The 24,897-nt window shown below is 40.2% G+C and overlaps 3 protein-coding genes across 3 annotated transcripts; all 3 read right to left on the bottom strand.

Annotated features, from left to right (window-relative positions):
- Window positions 1–347: 347 nt before the first annotated feature.
- LOC128438960 (proepiregulin) lies at window positions 348–6,161 on the bottom strand. The gene is made up of 5 exons (XM_053421743.1): window positions 5,766–6,161; window positions 3,208–3,297; window positions 2,610–2,736; window positions 1,938–2,084; window positions 348–1,477 (listed from the first exon to the last, which is right to left on the bottom strand). Exons 1-5 carry the CDS (start codon window positions 5,803–5,805, stop codon window positions 1,354–1,356), a joined length of 528 nt encoding a protein of 175 aa, XP_053277718.1. The 5' UTR covers window positions 5,806–6,161; the 3' UTR covers window positions 348–1,353.
- A 432-nt stretch (window positions 6,162–6,593) lies between these two features.
- On the bottom strand, window positions 6,594–9,025 carry epgn (epithelial mitogen homolog (mouse)). The gene is made up of 5 exons (XM_053421742.1): window positions 8,867–9,025; window positions 8,466–8,591; window positions 7,909–8,029; window positions 7,590–7,742; window positions 6,594–7,224 (listed from the first exon to the last, which is right to left on the bottom strand). The coding sequence occupies exons 1-5, from the start codon at window positions 8,991–8,993 to the stop codon at window positions 7,170–7,172; spliced, it is 582 nt and encodes a 193-aa protein (XP_053277717.1). The 5' UTR covers window positions 8,994–9,025; the 3' UTR covers window positions 6,594–7,169.
- A 913-nt stretch (window positions 9,026–9,938) lies between these two features.
- Window positions 9,939–19,931, bottom strand: mthfd2l (methylenetetrahydrofolate dehydrogenase (NADP+ dependent) 2 like). Its single transcript, XM_053421744.1, has 8 exons — window positions 19,761–19,931; window positions 18,397–18,581; window positions 18,089–18,211; window positions 17,331–17,483; window positions 15,557–15,664; window positions 13,300–13,392; window positions 10,535–10,660; window positions 9,939–10,393 (listed from the first exon to the last, which is right to left on the bottom strand). Exons 1-8 carry the CDS (start codon window positions 19,901–19,903, stop codon window positions 10,278–10,280), a joined length of 1,047 nt encoding a protein of 348 aa, XP_053277719.1. The 5' UTR covers window positions 19,904–19,931; the 3' UTR covers window positions 9,939–10,277.
- Window positions 19,932–24,897: the final 4,966 nt, after the last annotated feature.

The following is a 24,897-nucleotide window of genomic DNA, read 5'->3' as shown; positions in this document are numbered from 1 at the left end:
ATCCATCCATTCATTCATTCATTCATCCATCCATTCATTCATCATTCATCCATTCATCTATCCATCCATCGATCCATCCATCCATCTATCCATCCATCCATTCATCTATTTATCAATTCATCAATCCATCAATTCATCCATCCATCCATCCATCCATTCATCCATCCATCCATACAAAATATCAGAAGTGTGCAGGTCTTCATGCGTGTGAGTGTGGACAGGAATGTGTGTGTGTTTGCATAAAGAAAGGAGTTAAAAAGTAGGAATGCAGTTTTTTTTTCTTTTCAAAGTTGTTAATATTCTTATACATTCCATCACAGCACATCACAAGATCTTAGTATGAGCAGTACATTTTAAATGCATTGGCTTTAATTCACTTATTCAACATGTTTTTCTGGTACACGTACAGCTGATACTGCAATTGCAAAAATGTCATGGGAAAAGTTACTGTCATCGTTCAGTTTTGGTGATTATCTGTGTGGACCTTGGTTTTTCATGAGATATTTTCAAACTATTGATCACATGGAAGAAAAATGTGAAAACTAAAGACTTTCGGCTGTAACCGAAAAAAAAAACTAATATACTTCATGTTTTCACTGTTTCAGCAGTAATAGAAAATAGTCTAGTGTTTACATCAATACTCTATAATAAATTATCAAAATGAGAAAACTTTTTTCGAAATAAAGATTAAAATAATACATCTGAAACAGTCAATGGCCAATTTAACGGCAGTTAAAAATGTTTGTTACAGCTAAAAGTAGAATACATAAAAGTTAAACCAAGTTATAAAAAAAAGTGTAACTCTGTACTCTGGTATTTTAAATGCATCTGAAACACATTTTTTCTGCCACCTTACTGAACCTCCAAAATGAAAATCTATTAACATACGTAATATTTATGAGAAACGTTTGAGAGAAAGAGTTTCTACTCTAAAGATCAGTCCGAGCTTTATTCAGAAATATTGAGCAAAACTTTGTTGGGGGACGTGGGAAGCTGAAAAGACACATGGGGAAATTTACTGAATGTTTTAGAGACGCAGGATTAAATTCCCGGAAACCATGGATCATGTCACAGGACCTGAAAAATTCAACAATCGAAATTGGTCTCACTCTTATTCATGACCCGGCATCATAATGGGTGGAAACAGTTTTTTTTGTGTCTCACTATGCAGGCCCTGAAACATTAGAACCTGTGGAGCTGGAAACAACAATTGCTCAACACACAAAGCTGTTTCTTGTCTCACTGAGGTTTTAATCTCTCGATCTGCCTGCTTGATAAAATGATCCAAAGCCAAGTGACGTATAAGATATGTGCACAATCCAGTAAAGTTGCATATCAGCTAACGCCAAACTGTCACTTAGAAAAATTTGTAATATCCTGCTTTGCCATTTCCGTGGAAAGAGACGTGGAGTGTCTCTTGTGTGACAGACGCTCCGAACAGTCTGGACTCCTTTGTGAGCCTCTGTTTTTCTTATACCTGTAAAGAAAATCAACACAGTAAATCATTATTCTATTTCAAAAGGCAACGATCAACTCATTACATTTCTACCATAATTCATGAAATCAAAACTGTAACTTGATGGAGTTTAAGTTTCCAAACATGTGGTTTTCAGATTCTAATCATTCTGTGGTTCGACGAGTTTCTGCATGAAAAAAAAAAAACAGGATGTTGAGACAATCTTTACGGCAGGAGGGGCCAAGTCTGAGTCACCATTAAAATGTGACAGGAGACCAGGAATGAAAGAGGGAAAAAAGCTACAGGTCATTGGAAAAGGTCAGTTAAAAAAAAAGGTAATTTCAGAAAATAATCTGGAAGTTCAGCTTTCTCTCAGGTATCCCAGAATTCATTGAAATATACCAAAGATCCAGGTATTGATAACACAAGTCACATCGTTACCAGCGTTAACAATAATGTCAATCGCAGACTGAAGCCTCACCATTTACAGCAGAAGTACAGAGCTCCGGTCAGACCTATGATTAGCAGACTGACACAGAAGACAGTCACAATTATCTGCTCTTCTCCCATTGGCTGAATGACAAGCTCCAGACTGGCACACCTGAGGCCGTGAAAACCCTTTTCACAACTGTAACACACAGAATCAAACATGATCAGTAAAAGTAACAAGTACAAACACACACACACACACACATACACACAAACACAGTGTCTTAACTATGACTTCAGAGAACATTTAATTCACTTACATTGATTGAGACTCTAACCTTAACCTTGGTAACTACTTTTCAAAACCTAACCCTAACCCTAACCTTAACCTTAACCCCAACCCTAACCCTAATCTTAACCTGAACCTGAACCTGAACCTGAACCTAAACCTGAACCTAAACCTAAACCTACCTTTAACCTTGATCCAAAACATGTCTCCACCTTATAATTCAAGGATTTGCATTATGGGGACTTACTTTGTGTTCCCATAGTGAAGACAAGTCCCCATAATGTCAGTGTAGAAACAGGTTAAGGTCCCCACAAAATGTGTAATACCTGGACCACACACACACGCACACACACACACACACACACACACACACACACACACACACACACACACACACACACACACACACACACACACACAGAGAGAGGGTCGTACTTGCAGTGGTGCTCATTGATGTCAACCAGAAACATGCACTGGCCTTTGTTCAGACAGTAGTGGTCATAAGCGCTGTCGCAGCTCTGTGTTGACCGCTTCACCACATGAGGGCGCTGTCCTCCCTGCCCTGCAAAGCCAACGACAACTTTGAATCATCCTCAGTAAGTGCCACGCGGTTGATCTTCTTGAAAAAACTAATTATTAATTATACCATCCATTTGTATTGTTCCATTTTTTTTCTTTAAAAATCAGTAACATATTTTAAATCACTAAATTTGTATTTATGTTAAATTGGTGTCAGAGCTGCAACAATCTGATTAATCAGTTATTCAAGCAACAGAAAATCTACTACAAAACTTCCAAAGATTTGATGTTACATGTTCTCAGACATAAAAACTTCCGGGTCTTATACATCACAGCTCATTTATGCTTGGATTATGATACTGAGTGCACATACTGTATATACATATGACATCAACTTCAGTCATAAAGAGCATAATAGCTCAAATGTTTCACGACACCTAGACTGATTTATTTGCACTTGAAAAAGAAAGTGATTTCTTATAAATGTCATCACAACAGCTGCTGGGGTGAATACCTGCAGATAGAGAAGTGCTGTCTCCAGTTTGCAGTCTGGGTGAGACGCTCTTGGTAAGAACATGCGGCCAAAACAGCAGGAACAGAGAACCTGTTGAACAGAGAATATCTGTCTTCTTAATTATATTGGATATAATGTTAGTTTTGTGTGGACACTGAGGTTTACCAACCCTGTGTTGTTGAAAAGCACTATATGGTGTCTACGTATGGTGTCGAGCCCCTGTCTCATAAATGCTTTATTGATGAAATGTGATCAGTTTAAGAAAAAGTAATTTTTCATAGTAGTTTATTTTGGCTAATTTTAGGTTTCCCAAGAAAAGTCAAATTAAGTAAACAGCGAAAAAATATTCTGTCCTGGGTTTGAAAAACAAACAGACATCTCGGGAAAAAAACCCAGCTTTGAATATGCAATTAAAACATGATAATTTTTTCCACAGAAACCAAAATGTTTTGTGTTTGTTGATTTTGTTTGGTCAAGAGACAACAAAAAAAAAGCTGCGAAATGTCCCATTCCCTGCCAGTTTATTTTTGGAGCTATCTCAACTGGGATGTGAAGTGGTGTGGCCCACACGCATGTACGAGCCTGCACGACTGTATAACATGCAGCGTTTGTAGACGCCCACATTCCTGCAGGCAGGACACAAAAACACATGAATGTGGATGCAAGATGAATCTAGTTATGGCTGCTCATGAATGGGGTCATGCTCGGGTTGAAAGCCTGGCCTCTGGGTTTCTGTTCCTGTCTGTTGTTATGGCTGCAGAGATATTTTGTCCTGTGTTTTCAGAGAGAGGACGCCCGGTGGTTGTTAGGTGTTTCTAACGGTGCACATGTGAAGCTAAAAGTGGTGACAAAGCAACTTTTATGATCCACAAATGATTCACGGATCTACGGCCCATTTACTCTCAATGACCACTGACTCATTCGGATGAGACATGTTCTCAAATGGTTAAGGTGCAGAAACAACAGACCGCCTTAATATGGGCCACGTGATCGATAGCAGGAAAATTAGTTTTGTTAGGCTGTTGTCATGATGGGTAATATATTCATCACAAAAACTCAGGAATCGACCGGGAAGGAAAATGCAGCTGCATGAAATTACAAACAACACCATAAACTACAGTACAATACTGAGGTACTTGTACTTCACTTCAATATTTCTATTTTCTGTTATTAAAATATAAATAAGTGAAATAAAATGCAATATAATACAAATATGCCTTATACCTTGCTGCTGTAACACAGGAATATGGGAAATAAAGTATATTGTATATATCTGTATCTCTATTTTTCACATTAGCCACTTTTATGTAGAATGGAGACTTCCTTTTCTGGATTATACTTCTTTTACCTGAGTGGAAATGTTACATGTAGAACTTGTAATGGAGTACTTTTACTTTACTAACTACCTCCACTGTGGGCAACTGTAAGTTTATAATATAGGATCAAATATACAGTATATTGTTTCCTCCATATGTTTGTTAAATTCCTCTTATAGGAAGTAACCTGAACAACAAATAATATGAGATTAATGTCCTTTCACATAATACATTTTCCATTCAAGGTTAAATTGCCAACATCCTCCAACCTCAGGCTCTGGGCGTCACCTCATTAACACAGGTATGTGCCTGAGTTCTTCATCTGACTCCAAACCTTCTACTTAGGTGGATTTCTGAAACTAGTTATAACTGCCACACCGAGGTAGAGGAGGAAAATCACAAAACCTGTGTACAATACTCACAGAAGAGAAATATTCAAATGTTAATTTCATCAAAGTATCAGCAGCAAAATGTACAAGAGATCCGGTTCTGTGTTATACTGATGGATATTTAAACTATACTGTAAAACTTTATTCCCTTATGTATGTTCATGCTTCCATTCTATATTCCAGATTAGACGTAAAGATCGAATCTCATTCCAGAGATATTTTCATCTGACGCTGGCTTTTTGTGAGTTATGAGCATGAAAGTAACTAAGTACCTTTTTCCCAAATACATTTTACTGATAACCCTTCTGTTGTGTTTCCTGAGTATGTTTATTAATTGTGTATTTGTTACTTGAGTATTTTGTCAGCTAAATCTAATGGGTTAGAGTTAAATGCATTTGAGTAATAGTATAATGTTTTAGTACTCAGGCTCCTTTATTCAAGGTCAAGTATAATGTGACCATAAAGAGAAAGATGATTCAATAGAAGTAAAAAAACGTTCAAAATATCTCGTAGGAGTACAAGCACCAAATGTACTTAAAGGGTTATTGTAAAAAAACTAAGTAATATACCTAAAACCATGGACTCTGTGAGTACTTATACTAGGTTAGACTAGATTGTTTCAGTCTATTTAAAGATAGAACTTTAACTAGACCTATAAATAATACAGAGTACTTTTAGGTACTTTATACAGTTTACAGTTGAGTAGTTTACTCTATAGCAGAATGTACTTAGTTACTTTTCAGTAATTCAGTTGCTTTAATATCTATTTAGTTGACCAAGTCTTATCACAACAGAGTCAAACTAAACATGTGACCATGTTTTCTCTCAGTTAAACATTAAAAACACAACTTACCGATGAGAGAGAGCAGCGCAGAGGTTTTACTGTTCCCCATGATTCTGAACACAGGTCTGTGACAGGAGGAGGCTCAGTGCTGCGTTCAGGGACACTGGGATCCAGTGTGGGTTAGAGACGCTTCAGGCCATTGAGCAAATTTACTGTTAGGTGGAAGAGGCAGATACAAGCTGGCAGATACAGAAAAAAACAAAACAAACTGATGGGCCCCATCCTGCGTTTTGGGTGTGGTTCCCACTTCAAAGACCCAAATAAAAACACAAAACCTGCAGGCAGCTCAAAAATTCAAGGAGGGGCTGTTTGTGTCTCTGTCATCACATCATCGCCGATGGAAACTCCGATTATTCCAGGGAATATTTTTGTACTGCAGCAGATAAACACTGGTGGAGGAAGAATATGAATGAGAAGTAGTCTAGTTATTTCACATTATGAAAACCCTACATTACCAAACCTTCATTTATAAAAGCACAGAAGTATCAAAAGTATTTATCGTACAGCAGAATGTCAGAATTTTACCCACTTATAAAAGTAGTGCAGTGTTAAGTATAATACTTTAACTTAATCTGCAGTGGTGAAATTGAATGTAAAGTAGCACGAAATAGAAAAACTATCTTTAGTAAGGTATTTAGTAAATGTACTCTAGTTCTAGTAAAATGACCAGGTAAATGCTGAGCTAAACTAACTGTAATATTCCTATAATCTTCTATTAAGATTCTTTATAGTAAAAATTGTAAATGATAAAGGACTGTGTTTTAGTTTCCTCTGCATTGTTATAATTGATCACTATACAATATTTATATAAACACTTCATGATTAACAGAAAACACATTTGCCATTTGATTGCATGTTTATTTTTTCGGTTCATGTTGACTGACGTGCAACCTGTGTCACATCAGGGACATTAATATTACATTTTACAAGTGATTTCCAACATAGAAACAATGTCTCCTGTCGCAAGGCTCCGGATTTGAAAACAATGTTAAAATAAACTTCATCAATAAGTTTCCGACAAGGTGTTTATTCACCCTTTAACCATAGTCAATCCGGCAACATATAAATATTATTTTCCGTAAATCTATGACAAACATTTAAATTAACAGTACGTTCAATAAGTTAAATTCTGTAGTACAATAAATACACATCATTTTTCACACTCAGTTTTTAAGGACAATAGAATGAATAATATCTGACCCTGTTTGAGAAATAAAAAAAGTCTCAACCAGGTCTGACATCACTTAGTTTGACGAAATAAATAGATCTTTTCTTTATGCTTGTCAAATAGAACAGTTAAATAAAGTACAAAAAATCTTTTAGGGAATCACAACTGCTTTGTGTGTCTGCGCTGAAGGAGTGATGAAGATGATGAAGATGAGAAGGAGGAGGAGGAACAGTGACTGTCAGGGCTCACACTGATGTTTCTGAGGGTGCAGATTTTATAAGTGGGGCTGATTTCATACACCTGGAGAAAACAAACAAACATCTCTATTAGAACTTCAAGACGTCTTTGAAAGTAACACACAACTGTTAATAAGTGTGAAAACACTGAGAATCCCCCCCCCCCCCCCCCCCCCAAAAAAAAGAGGGAAACTGAGTTTTAAGCATTGAGAGTAAATTTTTCACTAAATCTAAATATGCAAGACATTGAGAAATGATTTTGAATCAGGGAAATGTTTGGTACCAAATTAAAAAGTTGTCAGTTTCGCAAGGATAATCAAATTAAAGACCTTATTTCAAGCATTTTGTGGTTTAATTTCCATATTATCACATCCCCCTGTTCCTAATAAGATAAAGAAACAAACACACACTTGGACAGTAGAAACCCACCTCCTGTTGATAAAGCAGTAAATCACGATGGCCAGGATCAAGAAGAGCACGGCGACCCCGAAGATGATGCCGATCATCTGCTCAAACTCGGGGAGCGTGTGAGTTGTGTCACTGAAGAAGTGGCAGCGAGGGCCGCTGTACGAGGACGAGCAGCTGCAACAAGACAGAGAGGAAGGTGAGTGCATTCCACAGGTGAACACGAACCAACATGTGCCGGCACTCTAGTTTACTGTCAACAAATAAAAACAGGATACACACTGCACCTCTACTTCATAAATGTGTGTGTGCGTGTATATGTGTGTATTTGTTTTCTTCTTACATGCAAAAAGGTTCGTCGCTGTCTTGGGGGTACATGCACTCGCCGCCGTTCTCACAGTATTTCTCATCCTTACTGTCACATGATTTGAATGTTCGCAGAACCTTTGGATGCTCCACGCTGCCTGCACACAGGAAGAGATGCATCACAATCAATCATCACATTGTAACACAACATTGTGGAGAGCCTGTTTGTGGTAATAGGCAATTAAGTGCTACAGGAAACGAATAGTACAAATAACAATTATTATATTTATCGTTTTTTTTATATATATATTTAGCACCTTTCATACATTGCAGTTCCATGTTCTTTGTAGAAATAAAATAAATACAAAATACATAAATACAAAAGCACATATAGGGGTATATGAAAAGAAAAAAACATGCAAAGTAAGTTTGATAAATCAGAACTATAAAAGGATGAATGATGAAACAGTAGAAAATTAGCAATTTGAGCGAGGAATATATTTTTATTGATCTGTTGATTTTAATTTTGACATATTTTCCATACAGGTTTAATAAAGTCATATATCTTCACAATGATAAAAAAAAAAGACTCACTGGTGTTGAGCTGTGTGGTTGTATTTGAAAGAAGAGAAGCTGCTGTTGTCTGGAGGTTGTCGGTCAGAATCGCAGTTTGTCCTGTTGTGGTCAGGAGGAGCAGCACTGCCACCGCCGAGAGGATGACTGAGAGAAGGGAGGAAAATGACAGAAAATAGGAAGTTTAATTATGAGAGTTGAAGGGTTATCAGAGTTCAATTTCCTCCCTCGTGCTGCAAAATTTTTTATCTTCTAGTCAAAATTCTTCTTTTTGTTATTTTTTACCAAATGGTGGAAAATTCTCTTTTAAAAAACAAATCTCAGAAAAACTGCATCACAAAAACACATTTCAACTGTTTGTTGGAATCACAGACAAGAGTCAAAGTATATGAACAAATAATGGTGCCTTCCTTGACACTTACCTCTCTCCAGGTTGGTCGGTCTTTGTGTGAACATCTTCTGTTGGTGTGATGTCTGATGACAGAGCAGTGTGATCCACAGCTGCTTTGTGCCGAGCTTATATACCGTGCCGCGAACCAGACAACCCATTCAAACAGCCAATCAACGAACCGAGGATTTCATGAAAAATGAGAAGCATTTCCCTCCAAAAAACCATCTGCCTCATTTCCTTTATTCCGAACAACTCCCAGCATGTAGGGACAGAGTCTGCGGGCTGACGGCGGTGGAGGTGATGCTGGTGGGGGTATGTGATTACCCAGAGGCTTTGTGCGTTGAGTTTCTTCGTTGGAAGTTTCTAAAACCCACGCATGCCCCTGGCAGGTTGAGTTTCAGTAAAATGCCTCCTTTGCCGTCTTGTGAGGTTGCTTCATTGAAAGTTACAGGTGTTGGGAAAGCCTCAATTTCCTCAGAAGGGGGGGGCAACTGCCAAGTTGTTTTCATCTTTTCAGGCTTGTAATTAGTATGACGATAAGGAAGAGCATCATAGGTGAGATGTATAGACAATTCTTTGCTGCTGGTTGGCAGCATAGACGTCATGACCGCTCTGCAAGAGTAAAGCCAAAGTGACTTGATCGCCCCCTGGTGGCTGGCTGCAGTACACAATTCAAACCCGACCTCCGTGTTAAATGAATGGGGCTTGGACCAAACTATAAAGTACATGCTAAATACTTTTTTATTGAAGATGGTTTCTGTTATTTGAGGTAGTTATTGACGCACAAGAACTATAAACATTAGTTTGTGTAACTGTTTGTGTTTCTGATACGTTTTTTTTAATTAGTTGTTTAATGCGATGAATCGTCATGATTGCCAGCTGAGACCGAATCAAGATGGCTCATCTCCATTATCACGACTCCGCGGACTCTGGCTGCAAATGACGTCATCAGCGCAAGATGGCAGAAGATTCATGGGATAAATTATAATTTGTTAAGTTTATCCTAAAACAACACACAGCTGTTGTTTTGGGATGGAACCAATAGCTCACAGAAAGAAAGGGAGATTGTAATATTTGCACCGCATTGTCTTTTATTATTTAATACTCCTTTTCCAGTGAATCTGGAATGTTCAAAAATTAACCAAAACGAAGTCGGTAGAAAAAATATGAATCTAAAGTCACAAAAAGTGAACTCTGAAATAAATAACTTAAATAAATAAATGAACAAATTCACAATATAAACAAAGTACATATCAAGTAAATTTCCCAGCAGGTATGAAGTCTTGAGCTCATGGAGTTTTAAATAAAGTGTGCTAGATGTTTGGCAAAGTGCGTGTGTGTGTGTGTGTGTGTGTGTAAACCTAAAGGTAATACCGCTCTGTATGCATATACATATTGTATCATATAGCATTCATTAAAATGGCTTTATAGTGTGTCAGTGTTTAATGCATCAGTGCGTTTCTGGCAGCAGTCACAGTGTTCTTCATCAGCATGGCGACCGTCATGGGACCCACACCCCCTGGAACAGGAGTGATGATTCCTGCCTTCTCCTTCACTCCTGCAAGGCAAACAGATGAGGTAAGCATGTTTTATTATAAAATGATATATACCAGTTTCGTAAATCTATATAGCCCTGGCAGTGTTTATGCTTTGCCCCCTAACTAGAGTTTATTACTCAAATGAAGTTTGGATTATTCACCCTCAAAGTCCACGTCACCAATGAGCCGGAGTTTTCCCGTCTTTGGGTCCTGGATCCGATTTATGCCGACGTCGATGACCGCTGCGCCCTCTTTCACCATATCTGCTGTGATCAGTCTGGGAACACCTACAACATGAAGAGTTTACAGAGACAGGACATGGGAATATTATTCCTAGAGGATTACATGACCCCTGGTTTTGTGATTTAACACTGAACGAAGGTCTCAAGCAAATGCAGGGAACACTCTAAGGCCCTTATCATGTCTGCTGACATTGTACTATGTGTGTGTGTAAAGCTACATTTGTTGCATATTTTAAGTTATAATTAATCCAATTAAGAAAAACTGTCAGGACAGTGAACCGTCGGGTTGTGGAGACACCTGGCTGTCTGCGGCCCTGAGGCAAATGGCTGCTTGGCAGTTGGTAACTGAGCCTCTGTGCATGTGCTCAAAGATGTTTAATTAAATTCTTTATTGAAGCACGGTTTCTTGTTGTGTTACATGTTGAATTGTCTCAGACAACGTGAAACCTAAAACTTCAGAATGTGGAAAAATGTGTTTGACTTGGCAAACTATCAAAATAAGACTCCAAACAAATAGGGAGCGGCATAGAGAAAGTTTGAGTCTCCGCCCCTATCATCAGGAACAAGGAAGCAAGCTCTTTGGTTTCCTCTTCCAGTATATGTACCACATCCAGTTATACAGGAACAAATCCTGGAGCCTTCCACCCTCACCTTCATGTTGAACTTTAGCTTAAATAGATCTAACCTCAGACCCCCATCAAAACGTAAATGAACCTTATCAAGATCAAACTAAAGAGCCGATACATTTTAAAGCTATACGAGTGTCTCTTAACAGAAAGCTGCAGTGCTGATAATTGTTTATTTTTAACCACTGGTTCCCATGACAGTTACCAGTTATCACCTGATACTTAAAAAGGTTTCAGAGCAGAATAAGATGACGCCTCAGCTGAGAGTCTGTGAGGAAGCATATAATTAGGTAATATATATTTATCCTAACAACCGCGCCACTTTGAAGTCTGCTTCCGAAACGTGTCAAGTTATTATTCTAAAACTGTAGGTGCTCCACATTGGGATCGAATCTGAGCCAAATAAGGATTAAGGCTGTGGTTTAACGGTAGAAAATACCACAGCCGATACGCAGCAGACAGACAGACAGACATCACAGTGACACATTAACTGCAGGTTCCACAACATTTCAATCCACAACACACCCTCGATTTTTCCCAAGGGACACTGAAACTACTGGAGGTTCATTTAATTATACAGCAGCGTGTTAGTGTGCAAATCCTAGTATACAAAACGTACATGTAAATATCGGATGAAAAGGAAGTGAACGAACTGTCCCTGCTTTAATTTGATGCATTCGCCGCAGCAGACAACATGGCACTCCTTCAGGCATTTTGTGACTCAAGAGCTTTTAAAGGGATATTGTTGCCCTGAATTGATTGATGTTCTCGCATTCCAGCGGCAAACGGTTCACCATTGTTCCACAATCCTCCACCCCAGCGGAGCAGAGCGGGTAAATATCCGCGACACTTCAGAGGTGATTATTGAGACTCCAACGAGATCACTTCAAGTAAGGGCTGGTTAGCACTTTCACAATCTTTACTCCCTCTTGCGTTATCAGTTCACATAATCCCCCCCCCCACCCACCCTGTGTGTGCAGCTCAACATGATGAAAAAGGCATCTGACAGGAGATTAAGGAGTGTGGACTTTGAGAAAGAGCCGCTTCAGCAACAACATAATTAATTAATTAACTAAAGGTTTATCATCCGTGTCAATAAACGAAAATTACAACAATTATTTAGTCAAACAAAAAATTCAGAAAATTAAATCAATCTGCAACTGTTTGATCGATTGGCCCCACGTTAACTCAGGGGCCACTTTCCTCAGAGGCTGCATTTGACGGCTGATGAAGCCACAGCAGTGCGGTGTAACTGTCCCATTTGTTGGCTGCTTCAAATGCAGCCGACAAATATAACTTTCTATTACCGAGCAACGTGGGATCCTCCTCAGGCCAAACCTATCCCAGGATTCATTGCCATGCTAGTGATAAAGCTAACAAGCTAGCTATCTGGGTTGCCTAGTAGTAAGTAGCCTACAATAAGCTGGTAACACAAAAAGGAAATCCTCCGAATGCAAGACCATCTCATTCGCTGTCGAAATGGCCAACGTAGGCCGACTCCTGCAGTCTCCATATCAGAACACACTTTCAAAAGGTCACATGACTGGTTTTTTCTTGAGCCATGTTTTAAGTTATAAGAAAATGGACGCTTATGCATTTTCTGTTATAAGAAGGAATTGAGATCCATTTTTCTGCTGCTCTGCCTGAGAATGCTAATTAACCGAAAGTGGTTTTCCTGAATTTCTTCGAGCAGTTGTCTCTGACTGACGACCTGGAGACTTAAATACTGTCTCTGCAGAATGACACCCCGTTTCTAACGTTGTGAACTGAATATATTTAAGGGTTAAACAAGAGAGTTGAAGAAATCATCTTTGACACACGAAGAAAACTGTAATGATGGAGATTTTGACACAATTGTCTAAGATTTTATAGTCGGAATGATTGATATAGAAATTAATCATTATCAATACCTACAATAATTATTAGTTGCCACCCAAAAGGTGACTAATATGTGAATGATTTGATTCATTAGAGACATATCTGATTCTGAGTCATTCAGAGTAACTGTCAGTATAAAAGTGTAATGACAGTCATTAGTCACGTCAATGTCATATTTACCTGCAGCTGCAATAATGATGTCAGCCAGGCTGGTTAGCTCCTTCAGCCGCTCCCTCGGTGTACATCTGTGGACAATGGTCACTGTGGCATCTCCTGATCGGAAACAAAACGTTTATTGATCTCGGTCAGCTCATATAAATCCAAAAAAGGTTTTCTCTTACACCTTGAAGACAGTCTTTTTTCTTTTCGGAGCCGAGGTTTTGAGAAATGCAGTAGAAACCATGTGGATGGATTCAATTTCATGTCTGGTGTTTAAAGCAGTAGAAAAAGGGAGTTATAGTTACCCTGGATAATCAGGGAATAAAAGTAAAAAGGTCTCCATTAGAATGACTTAATGAAGCAGCAGTCCCTCTGAGGACAGCTGACAGTGAGCTATCCTGACAAACAATGACACTTTCATCAGGGTTTTCTGAGGCGTGCCCGCTCAAAAACAAAGACAACTCCTGCTGACGTCAGAAAACCTTACTGCACTTCATATGAAATATAATATCGACCTTCAGGGGAGCAGTGGCATTGTAAAAATTTTTAAAAAGTCCTCTTATCTTTCCTATATGTACAAGTTAATCCAGTTTCCATACTTTTACATATTTGATTTATCAAGCCGGGCAGATGTGTGCATTTTCCAGGACTAATCTCACTCCACTGACCTCAGCATGAAACATCTTCAAGTATCAACAGCCAAGTCAGGATTCCCTGTGCTACAAAAACGTATCTTTTTCTATGACAGGAAGTGCCAAGTAGGGGGTGGTGAGGTAACAACGTTTACAATAGCAATCCAAATCTTTGTGTCATATGTGTTAGGACATCCTGTGGAGTGATAACTGAACTGTGACAATGTGTAGAGGCTCAGAGGGATCACGCAGGGAGGGCTTCAAGATAAGAATGAGGGGGAGGGAGGACGAGTCGCAGCACATCCCAGTTGCACCACATACCTGGTGGTCTGTGTGTGTGTGTGTTCCTGTACTTATACCTTTGCGAGGACCCTTTTAAGCATAGACCCTACAGAGTGACATTTTTGGAAAGTGAGGACATGTGGGGCCGGTCCTCACTTCTTCAAAGGGCTGTTTGAGGGTGAGGACTTTAGTTTGGATGGTTAAGGTTAGGGTGAGGGTGAGGGGCTAGGGAATGCATTATGCCAATGAGTGCCTCACTAAGATAGAAGTATAAATGCATGTGTGTGTGCGTGTGTGTGTGAGATAAGTTTTGGGGGGGATTAAGACATGTTTAGGGTGTATTATCAAAAGTAAAACCAGGTGCTTGTTTCAACGTCACTGTTGGTGCAGATTCATTTACTTGTTTCCTTTTGTAAAACATTCTACTTCACTGATTGCTTCAAAGGGGCCAAATGAATGTTTCAATAATATGGATTTTTATTTATGTATTTCAGACATGTTCCTTTTAATCCTTGACAAAATAAGGTTTACTGTTGACCCAGTGGTCTGTGATACTGTTCCAGCCATAGACTAACACATCACGGTTTTTTCTCTCTGCTATCAGAATTAAACAAAAACATGTCAATACTATGTTTGATTTGTGTGACTCTTGTCAGCAGCTCATTAGTCCATGCATTATATTTCAAGGGCAACACACATTCATGGTCCATGATGTGTGTGAAAACACCCAAACATCAAACTGGCAGCAGGTCAGTGGATCAGTATACTTGCATCTCAATTGTGCTACACTCAATTTAGACGTAAAGACAGAGGCCGTGAGCCGGTTGCACCGACTGCTCACAAGTTCTGACTTAACTGGGCTTAATGTTTCCCTGAATGGATACAAAGAGAAAAGTGTTTGCATATTTGCATGCAGGTGAAAGTTACAATTTTTTTGGTGTTAATCTGACCTGCAATACTTTACCAGGTCAAGTTTATCTTGTTGCTTCATCGCAGCAGTAAATTCCATGCTGTGCCTTTCAAAACCCCGTCCCTACTTCCTGCACCCTTATAAGGATAGTCGATATTTCCTGTAGGGGTGCACAATGCCAAAAATCTCGCCCTGTGCTTTTCCTTCACGCTCCCTTGTTTTTTTCTTTTCTTTTTAAAGGATGTGCATCAGCATTTATTGTTTTGTTCTTTCAGGCAAGGAGTCATTCCCGTCTTCAGTTATTGATCACAGCCTAACAAAGCGTCATCATCCCTGGGGGTAAGCCAAGATGGTGCAACATCATTTACGTACAAAGATGCTGGCTCATCTGTGTGCACACAGATGAACACACACACACTCACACACACACGCACGCACGCACACACCTACTTACCTCCAGGCCGTTCATGGTTGCGATCAGTGTGCAGCAGCATTGCAATCGGCATTCCGACATTTTTGGAGCGACCAGCGACCACCACATTCTTTCCCACTGTCTCAATTCCTGCACAAACACATTTTCAAGGAAAATATTTCAAATAATTGATGTCAGATGCACAGTATTTGCAAACTGAGATAAAGAGAACTTGAACGTGGATGCAGCAATATCATTCTATCAACAGAAAATGAACCAATGAACTCGCACAGAGAGCCGGGGCAGTAGTTCACCTTTGCCTGATCATAGAGGCATGTGGGAGGGAGGTTTGTCTGTCAGCTGCACCACAGCCTGGCGCCACAACGTTACACATGTGGTGTGTTACAGTGTTATAAATGTCACTGCCAGGTAAGACAGAGGTCTTTACGGTGATGTTTAGTGTAAGGATAATACTGTATCAAACAGAATGTCCTTTTTAGATTTTATTAGTTTCTCTCTTTAATTGTGTAATTCTTTGTGTATAGGGTTTAGTCAACATGTCCAATCAGATTCACATTTAGTAAGTTCAGGTACAAAAGGAAAACAGCCCGACAAACAAAGCAACAGGCCGCACTGGTGGTTGTGTGTTATTTGACACCATTGACGTTTTCAGTTGTGGTGGGATATCTCACATGAAGATTTGTTGGTTTGCCATTAAAAACCCTCCAATGAGCTTTTCAGACATATCTTCATTATCGCTGCCATTATGAAACGTTTTATTTTATTGAATAAACAATGCATAAAAGATGTGAATATATGTTCATGTTCTATATTGTTTTACCCCGCTCTAATTTTTATCTCAAGCATACCTTGAACCTTGAAAACATTCTTAACTGTTTGATGAACAGCGGATAAGGGGATTTTTTATTTTCTTGTGAATATCCACAGGATCTCAATGTGATGACCAAAGCTATGTCTGCTCCCTCTTGTCCAAAAAGAGAGAGAGAGAGAAAAAGGACTATTCCTTCTTCATCCTCATCATATTCTGCAAACACCATTGTAGAGAGCATGCTAAGCTGCTCTGTGCCTGTGTGGTATGGACCTGAAAGAGATTCTCTAACAGCTGATCAACAGCACCCTCTTTTGGGTTTCATCAGTAAGACAACAAAGGGTTTACTTTCCCTGGCAGCCTATTTTAAAATATCATACATTTATTACAGCCTACAGCATCTACAAGTAGAGCCAGCTCAATCTACATCTCAATCATCAGGCAGAACGAATTGTTCTATCTTAACAAGTGAGTCAAATTGATATTTTTCTTGATCATACATGTTTTGTTAATGCAACTTGAACAAATATGAAGACGTCTCTGCCTTATTTAAGCTTACAAACACTTAATTTAGCCAAATTTGATTCATTACATTTTGTGAGGTTACTCAAGTACAGTGGAAATATTAGGATAATTCATCCTATGTTCTTATTAGGCAGAGTATTTACATCATTCATTTGGTCAAGATAATTTTATTTCTATGCACTACCTAGTGGCTGCTTTTCCCATTGCCTCGAGAGACGATAACGTAATAGCATGGACAAAACTTAGAAGTTTGCACAAAATAATATAATAATAAATAACAATTCCTGAGATGAGCTATATAGATCATTAAGATCTTTAATGCACTCTAGAGGATGAGTTGTTTGCAGCAAAGTAAAAATAAAGACCAACATACCATTAAAACCAGGACAAAACAACAATATTCAAATCAGAATTTGAAACTTGGTTGTGAGTAATGGAGCTGAAGTGGATTTGACGGTTCACCTGCTCTTTTGATGATCTCCCAGACTGCTGCAGGGGTGGCAGGCACCATGGATCTCTGGTCCAGACACAGTTTCCCAATATTCACAATATGGAAACCATCCACGTCCTTCTCTGGAGCAATGGCATTACACACTGCTCGTTCATTGATGTGTTCTGAGCCGGGGGGAAGGAGTCAGACAGATACTCAGCAACACATTTAATAAAACACATCAAATAAAGACTAACTGTTGAACATGCAGCTCTAAACACATAGTACAGGGGATGAGTTCAATGTTAATATCAAATGGCCTGATACAGACTTATTTCTTACTGAAAGTATACAATTCAAAACAAAAATAAATTGTTTAGAAGAAGTCTTGCTTGGATGATGTAACCCTTTTTTTTTTAAACTGGAAAATTAAATAACTAAATTATTACTTAAATTAGAATCTCATAAAATTTGATGTATGTATGTATACAATATCCTTGTATGTATTATGTATTTGATGTGTGCGTTAATGCTCGTGAATAAACAGTTCAGGTCCAGTAGCATACAGTTCTCTATTATTCAGTGACACATGTTTCATAACAGGCTTGTGCTCAATGTGACATCTAAACCAGGATTCAGGTCAAAGGAAATACATTTGAGACCTGTTATTGAAGTCAAATGTTACTATACATGCACAAACATATATGTATGTATATTTATATAAGAACACCCCGAATTGAACTGCAGTAAACATTAGGTAACATGGATGTCAGCTGTGACAAGTGTTTACCGGGAAGTGGCAGCTGCACTAACAGGCCGCTGACCCTCCAGTCACGGTTCATCTTGTCAATCAGCTCCAGCAGCTCCTCTTGGGACACGGACCTCGGCTTCACCACTGTGTCACTGGAAATACCTGGAGCGCACGTACAAATGATACAAGTTCACAACTGGGGCCATGTGCATGTTCATTTACAGCTGTGTAGAAGTATCTAGTAAATACTTTGGCCCATAAAACCGTGTCCATCCATGTGTATGTGCATTTATATGTTCATGCATGTCATACAGTGTTCAGGGATGCGTGCGATGCTCATATCTGACCCAGGATGCTGGCGGCCCGGGTCTTGTTCCTGACATAGGTACGACTGGCCGGGTCGTCCCCCACTAGGACCACTCCTAGGTGGGGTCTCATGTTGCCCTGAGCTACCAGCTCTTCCACATCATGCTGGATTTCTCTGTGGAGCTGACGAGCCAACTCCGTCCCCGAAATCACCACAGCAGCATGCCTGGGACCCGTAAATCATACAGACAGATCATAGCACCTCGCGGGTTGAAAAACAGCCTCGGCACATTCATTTAAAATAAATTATTGGTTACTTGAGGAGAGAAAATCATTAAGTAACAATTCATGATCACCAGAGGCCAACAAACTAATTTTTATCCCTGGGGCCTCCTGAGATATTAGGCTAGCCGTGGTAACTGAAACATCTGGAACTGCGAGAAGAGGTCGACTGAGCCTCCAATTGTTTTGCCCCAAAGACTGACTCACACCTATGATCAACACACACACACACACACACACACACACACACACACACACACACACACACACACACACACACACACACACACACACACACACACACACACACACACACACACACAAAACAAATCTATTTAGTTTGCACTATTGGTGAACAGAATTGTTTCACTAAATTACGGTTTCTCTTCTGTATATAGTTATTTGCAGATACTACTGATTTAGTTGTTTTCCAACTATATATATATGTACAACTGTATATATATAATAATAATATCTTGTACCTGAGGATGAAACAATAAAAAGCCTTGAATACTTCGATCTTAGTGTCGCAGTGCGCATGCGCGACGATCTGACCAATGAGCGAGCTCCCCTCGGGTAACGTGATCTCTGCTACTGACGTGGCTCCACAAACCAGTAACCATAGTGACGAATTAACGCTCTTGATTCGTGAATGAAAGAATTATTATTATTATTATTATTATCATTATTATTATTTACACATTTGAAATGAAGGCGTTCACTGTGACGCGTGTTTTATCTACGTGTCATTTGATCGTTCGTTCACGTCATGTCCGCCGCAGCTAACGTCCCCTAGCACTAGCAGCTAATGCGGTGCTACACCGAAATGCTACACCCGGCGAAACTGCGGCGCGTTATGCAATCGTGGCCGGAGTTTGGCGCTTGTTCCCGGCTCACTCACTCCCGGTCTCTCGCCTCTCAGCTCGGGGCTACATCCGCGGAGCCTGCCCTCTCCGCCGTGTGAACGGTGAAGCCCGCTGTCAATCACCGTGCGCGGACACGTGACGGGCTCCACACGCCTTCTCCCGCGAGGCTGCGGCGCCGCGGCTCATTCATCCCGCTGCACATTAAACGCGTAAAACCGGGTGAAATCCTGCGGTGGTTCCGCCGCGCTGCCGTTTACCTGCTCGCAGACTGGTGCACGTGTCTCCGCTGGCTCTCGCATTTTCTGTGCGTCCGTAGCTTGGCCCGGCAGCGGGGATGGTGTAACGTTAGCGGGCTACAAATCCTGAAGGAGGAGCGTAGCGGGGAGACAGAGGCCGCCATGTTGGTGTGCGTGCGTCGTGGAGCGTGTGTACGTTGCGCGCGTGTGTGTGTGCGCGTGAGAGGGAGGGTTAGGGATAGCATGCAGATGGATGGATGGATGTATGGATGGATGGATAGATTGATACAGACATAGATAGATAGATGGATGTAGAGAGAGAGAGAGAGAGAGATACATAGATGGATGGATGGATGTATGGATGGATGGATAGATTGATACAGACATAGATAGATAGAGGGATTGAGAGAGAGAGAGAGATACATAGATGGATGGATGATAGAGGGATACATATATATATATATGTTTATATACATGCATACATAGAGGGATGGGTGTATGGATTGATAGAGAGAGACATAGATACATACAACACTGTACTGCACATAGGTATATAGATAGAGGACTGGATAGAGAGAAAGAAAGATATGAAAATACATAGAGGGATAGATGGATGTATGGATCGATAGAAAGATACATACATACTGTACTATACATAGATATATAGATAGTTGGATGGATAGAGAGATAAATACAGAGATACATACTGTTATTAGATAGAGAGATGGGGTGGCTATGGCTGAGAGGTATAGTGGTCGTCCTCCAACCAGAAGGCTGGCAGTTCGATCCTCAGTCTTCCCCATCTGGGCAAGATCCTGATCCCCTACATGGCCCCTATAGATGTTGAATGCACTAATTGTAAGTCACTTTGGGTAAAAGCATCCATTAAATTACATGTAATGTAGAGATGGATGGATGGATAGAAACTGTGTTGATCCCGAGGGGAAAGTATTCCTCCAGTATCACACAAAACAGCCAAGCACAAGAGCATAAGAAATATAAATCTCCACAATTAATAAGCACGTACCACTGAGGAGTTTGAATTTTAGCTTAATAAATGATCATTTATTTTAAATTGTCACCGATACATTTCCAGTTAATCAAGTATTTGCCTTATCAACAGATCATTTCAGCTCCAGAGCACTGGGTGGCCAGTGGGTGGGAAATGATGAAACTCCCATATGTTATGTGGGTCAAGGGGGGTATGAACATGTTTCTGCCCCGTGGCCGACCCGGGAATAACCTCAAAGAGTAACTGTGGCCATGAAAGTAAATACACTGCTTTCACAGCAAATATAGACCCCACTGCATGACTGTTTGAAGGTAATAGGTCAACTAAATTCCATTCACCACTATTGTTTTACTAATGAATTAAAAAGGGCTGGTAAACAGGCTTTATCCAAATATAAATATGCATATTGCTGTAGAAATGATGGTGACAGTGAATTTTTTCTGAATTAGGTTCAAATTTCACATCCACATAATTTCAGATTAAAACCAATTCCAGCTTTATCCTTATTACAGTATGGAGCGGTGAGTGTCACTGCTGTGCCTTGTTCCGCCTCAAGATGGCAGCAGATTATATGGTGCATCATCTGAATTGTGTCTATAGAGTCTAAAAGCTAAAACCAGTAAATGAGCTTCTAGTGTCCAATCAGAATAAAATATACAAATCACACATGTGTAAAACATCTGACCGGATGTTGATCTTAAACATGTGTAAAGACATGTGATCAGAGAGAGAGGATGAGGGGCGTCTCATTATTTCCCTAGAGAACATCCACACTACTGATTTATTGGAAAATTGAAAGACAAAGAACCAGGATTCGATTCATGTGAGGCTGTTTTTACAGTTAACATTGTATGAAGGTTACTGTACAGAATATACAGCAGGTGACTCAATGGTAAAGACATAACAGAGTAGGGATGTTATTAGATTCTAGCATGTTGGTGTTAGACAGCTCAAGAACAAAAGATAGGGGCCTAAGAAAAGGAGGCATTAAAGAAAGAGATGTAAGAAAAGAAAAACTGAATGCATCATAAAGGTCTGATGGAAACCGATATGAAGATTCAAGTAGTCATGGATGAGTCTGAACTATGATGTTGTATTTTTCCCTGTTGATATCACGACAGCGTGAAATCAAGTTGTTGATCTTGAGAAGTTGTAAAGATTAGGGGCACATTTGTACAAAAGGTTTGAATGGTGGGAGTGTATTCAGAAAAATGTGGTAAACACCACACCCTACAGGGCTTGCCTGGACACGAGGCCATTAGAGGACGTATGTATTATCCTTGTTGACAAAAGCTTCACTAACCCTTTCTTAATTTATGGCTTTTACATGTGTGGTCTGTTTGGCAACACACAGATTACGCGGTACAGTGAATAGTACGGTTGACACGCAGGGTTTGACGTGGTATGAGAAGACTCCAGGAAAGCAAGAACAAAGAGGATCCGTTTCCTGTTACTGTGATGAAGCTGTGATATTTGTTAGGTGACTGTGAGAGAGCAGAAAGTACATCTGAGGCACAAGATGTTGACCCATCAGTGTTGGCTGACAAGTGCCACTGTGAAAAAATACAAAGATTTTTTATGATTTTCAATGCGGTGAATCACTTCCTGCTTTTTATGCATCTTTACACTTGAGCGAACAGCTGTGGTCAGAAGATCGTGGTTGTGGTATTTTTCTATCTTTATCAAGAATTTGATCCAACCAACCTCAAGCAATCCTTAGTCATTACCCCAAGGAGGTTATGTTGTTACCCTTGTCATAATGGTTTGTCGAGCCTTTCTCTGCAGAATTAAACTTACTGAATGAACTTCAATGGAACTTGAGCCAAGAAATGAGAAATTAACTTTTGAGTTGAATCCAGACAAAGGGTTGAATCCAGGAATTGGTGTCACTGTCTTTATCTTTTTGAGAGGCGGTGGACTAGTGGCAGAAACTTGGACAATAGGCAGAAAAGGTCTCTGGTTCGACTCTGGTTCGACTCCACGGAGAAACAACAAAAAGACGAACCTGGATTGATCTGTCCAAAAATTCATGTGGATTCTCCCTACCCTGTCTAGTGCCCCTGAGCAAGGCAACTTACTCCGCCAACATCTGCTCCCCGTGTGCCGTACATGGCTGCTCACTGCTCTGTGTGTCCTGCACCAGATGGGTTAAAAGCAGAGGTTAAATTTCCCTACAATTGCATGAGTGTGCAGTCTGTGGGATAAATAAATGTATCTTAATCTTAAAATTGCCAGATTTGTTGAGTATTGTCTCAGATGTCAAAGGGAATAATTCATGGATTTTGATGAAAACAAATCAGGCGTATTCACGTGACTCGTATCTGTGAGTGTGTGCAATTTGGTTCACAACAACCATTTAACCACCTATGTTATTGTTTGTGTCTGTTTTAAACTGTCTCTTAACCTGTATTATTATTATTTTTATCTCACACCAATCAAAAGTAGCACGCAGAACTGTATTGTATTATCTTATACAATGAAATAAAAGCTTTCATTCATAAATCTAATGAATTTAATGGTAATGTTGGGCCTTGGTAGAGGTACGAGTTCGACTGGAGGCCACTATAGTTCATTTTGATAATCCGACTGAAACTCTTGAACCCTCTCCTCTCCCAGAACCAGGTTGGGCAGTTTTTGATGAGCCACAGTGATTTGAATCTCTGAGGCCTTCTCCTTGCTTATGGCAACACATCTCATTCTATAGGATAACATCTTCCATGGGTCTGCGAAATGTTCCCACTGTGGCCTTGTGTAGGCTGAGGAAATGTTTACGACATATACATGTAAGTCCAGTGTGGAATAAGAAGGTATGGGCCCGGCGAGGCGTGGGTGAAACTCTGTGTGGAGTCAGGGAGAGTCAGTTGTTCCACTCCACCACCGGCTGAATGGAACGGAGTCATGTCTCAACAAGACCCAGGTTTTATACACATGAGAGGGACATTATTATTTAGATCACACACACACACACACACACACACACACACACACACACACACACACACACACACACACACACACACACACACACACACACACACTGGCCGATGTTTCTATCATTAACTTCTAACTGTCATAATTCAAACTATAAATTTTTGTCAATTGAACTTAAAGTCCACCGAAGGGAAAAGTCCAAGATGAGACTGGGAACAGTTTGTCCAAATGACTCATTATTCAACGTGTCTTCCATTGCTCTCCAGTGTAAAGGCTTTAAATGTACATCATGGAGTCGAGGTTGGGTTTAATTACCCTCCAAACGACCCCCCCCCCCCCTCCCTTCCTCCTCCTCCTTCTCTCGATCCCTCCCATTCCTGTTGACTGGCTCCGCCGGTTACGTAACACATTGCCTTGTGTTTATGCCTGGCGCACGTGGCCTCAGCCATAATAGACGGTGATATTAAGACGGATTCAACATTAGCATCGACCCACTGATTCAAACCTTCTCACGCAACACACCGTTTGTTTGTTTTTTCACCTCAAAGTGCACAAGCCCAGGGAAAACTTCCACAGAAAAAAATTAAAGGAACGCACAGAGCGATTCCTCAGCTCGGCTCGGCACGGCACGGGTCCTTTCCCTTTACGCATTAATCGTGACAAATAATCCACAATTAGCGCAGTTGCTATTGGAAGGAAACAGGACAATATGTTCATAAGTCAAGGTTACAGCCAGTTACTTTTCTGTTACTCATCTTGGATTTTTTATAGCCCCCCCTTGTAAAATCCTACAATTTCACATTAAGTGAGCGAGCAACGCAATTTAAAAGCAAATAACAGTAAGAAAATGTAAATAAAATGTTGCTATTTTGCATCAGATGTAAATATTCTACAGGATGTGATTGTGCGCTTGAGTCCAATATATTCCAAATGATAAGAATCCCACCGTGTCCGTGCGTAAAAGCATTTTCTCTCCACTGGTTTATTCATTAATCGACCTGAGCACATGAATCAATGCAGGTATGTTGCCATTTAGCCCCTCCACAGATTGACCAGTCCTCTCTCTCTCTATCTCACGCTACTCCCCCCTCCTCCTCTCCTCCCTCCCTCCCTCCCCATCTCGAAGCTGTCATCCCGAGCAGTGCTGTTCGGCGGCTCAATCCCCCCCCCCACCCGAAACGCCCGGATGAGAGCAGCAGCAGCAGCAGGCGGCGT

This window comes from Pleuronectes platessa, chromosome 4 (assembly GCF_947347685.1).
Source record: "Pleuronectes platessa chromosome 4, fPlePla1.1, whole genome shotgun sequence".
In the NCBI taxonomy this organism is placed as follows: Eukaryota; Metazoa; Chordata; class Actinopteri; order Pleuronectiformes; family Pleuronectidae; genus Pleuronectes; species Pleuronectes platessa.
Note: the sequence above shows the minus strand (reverse complement) of the source record. Positions and strands in the feature narration are given on the sequence as shown.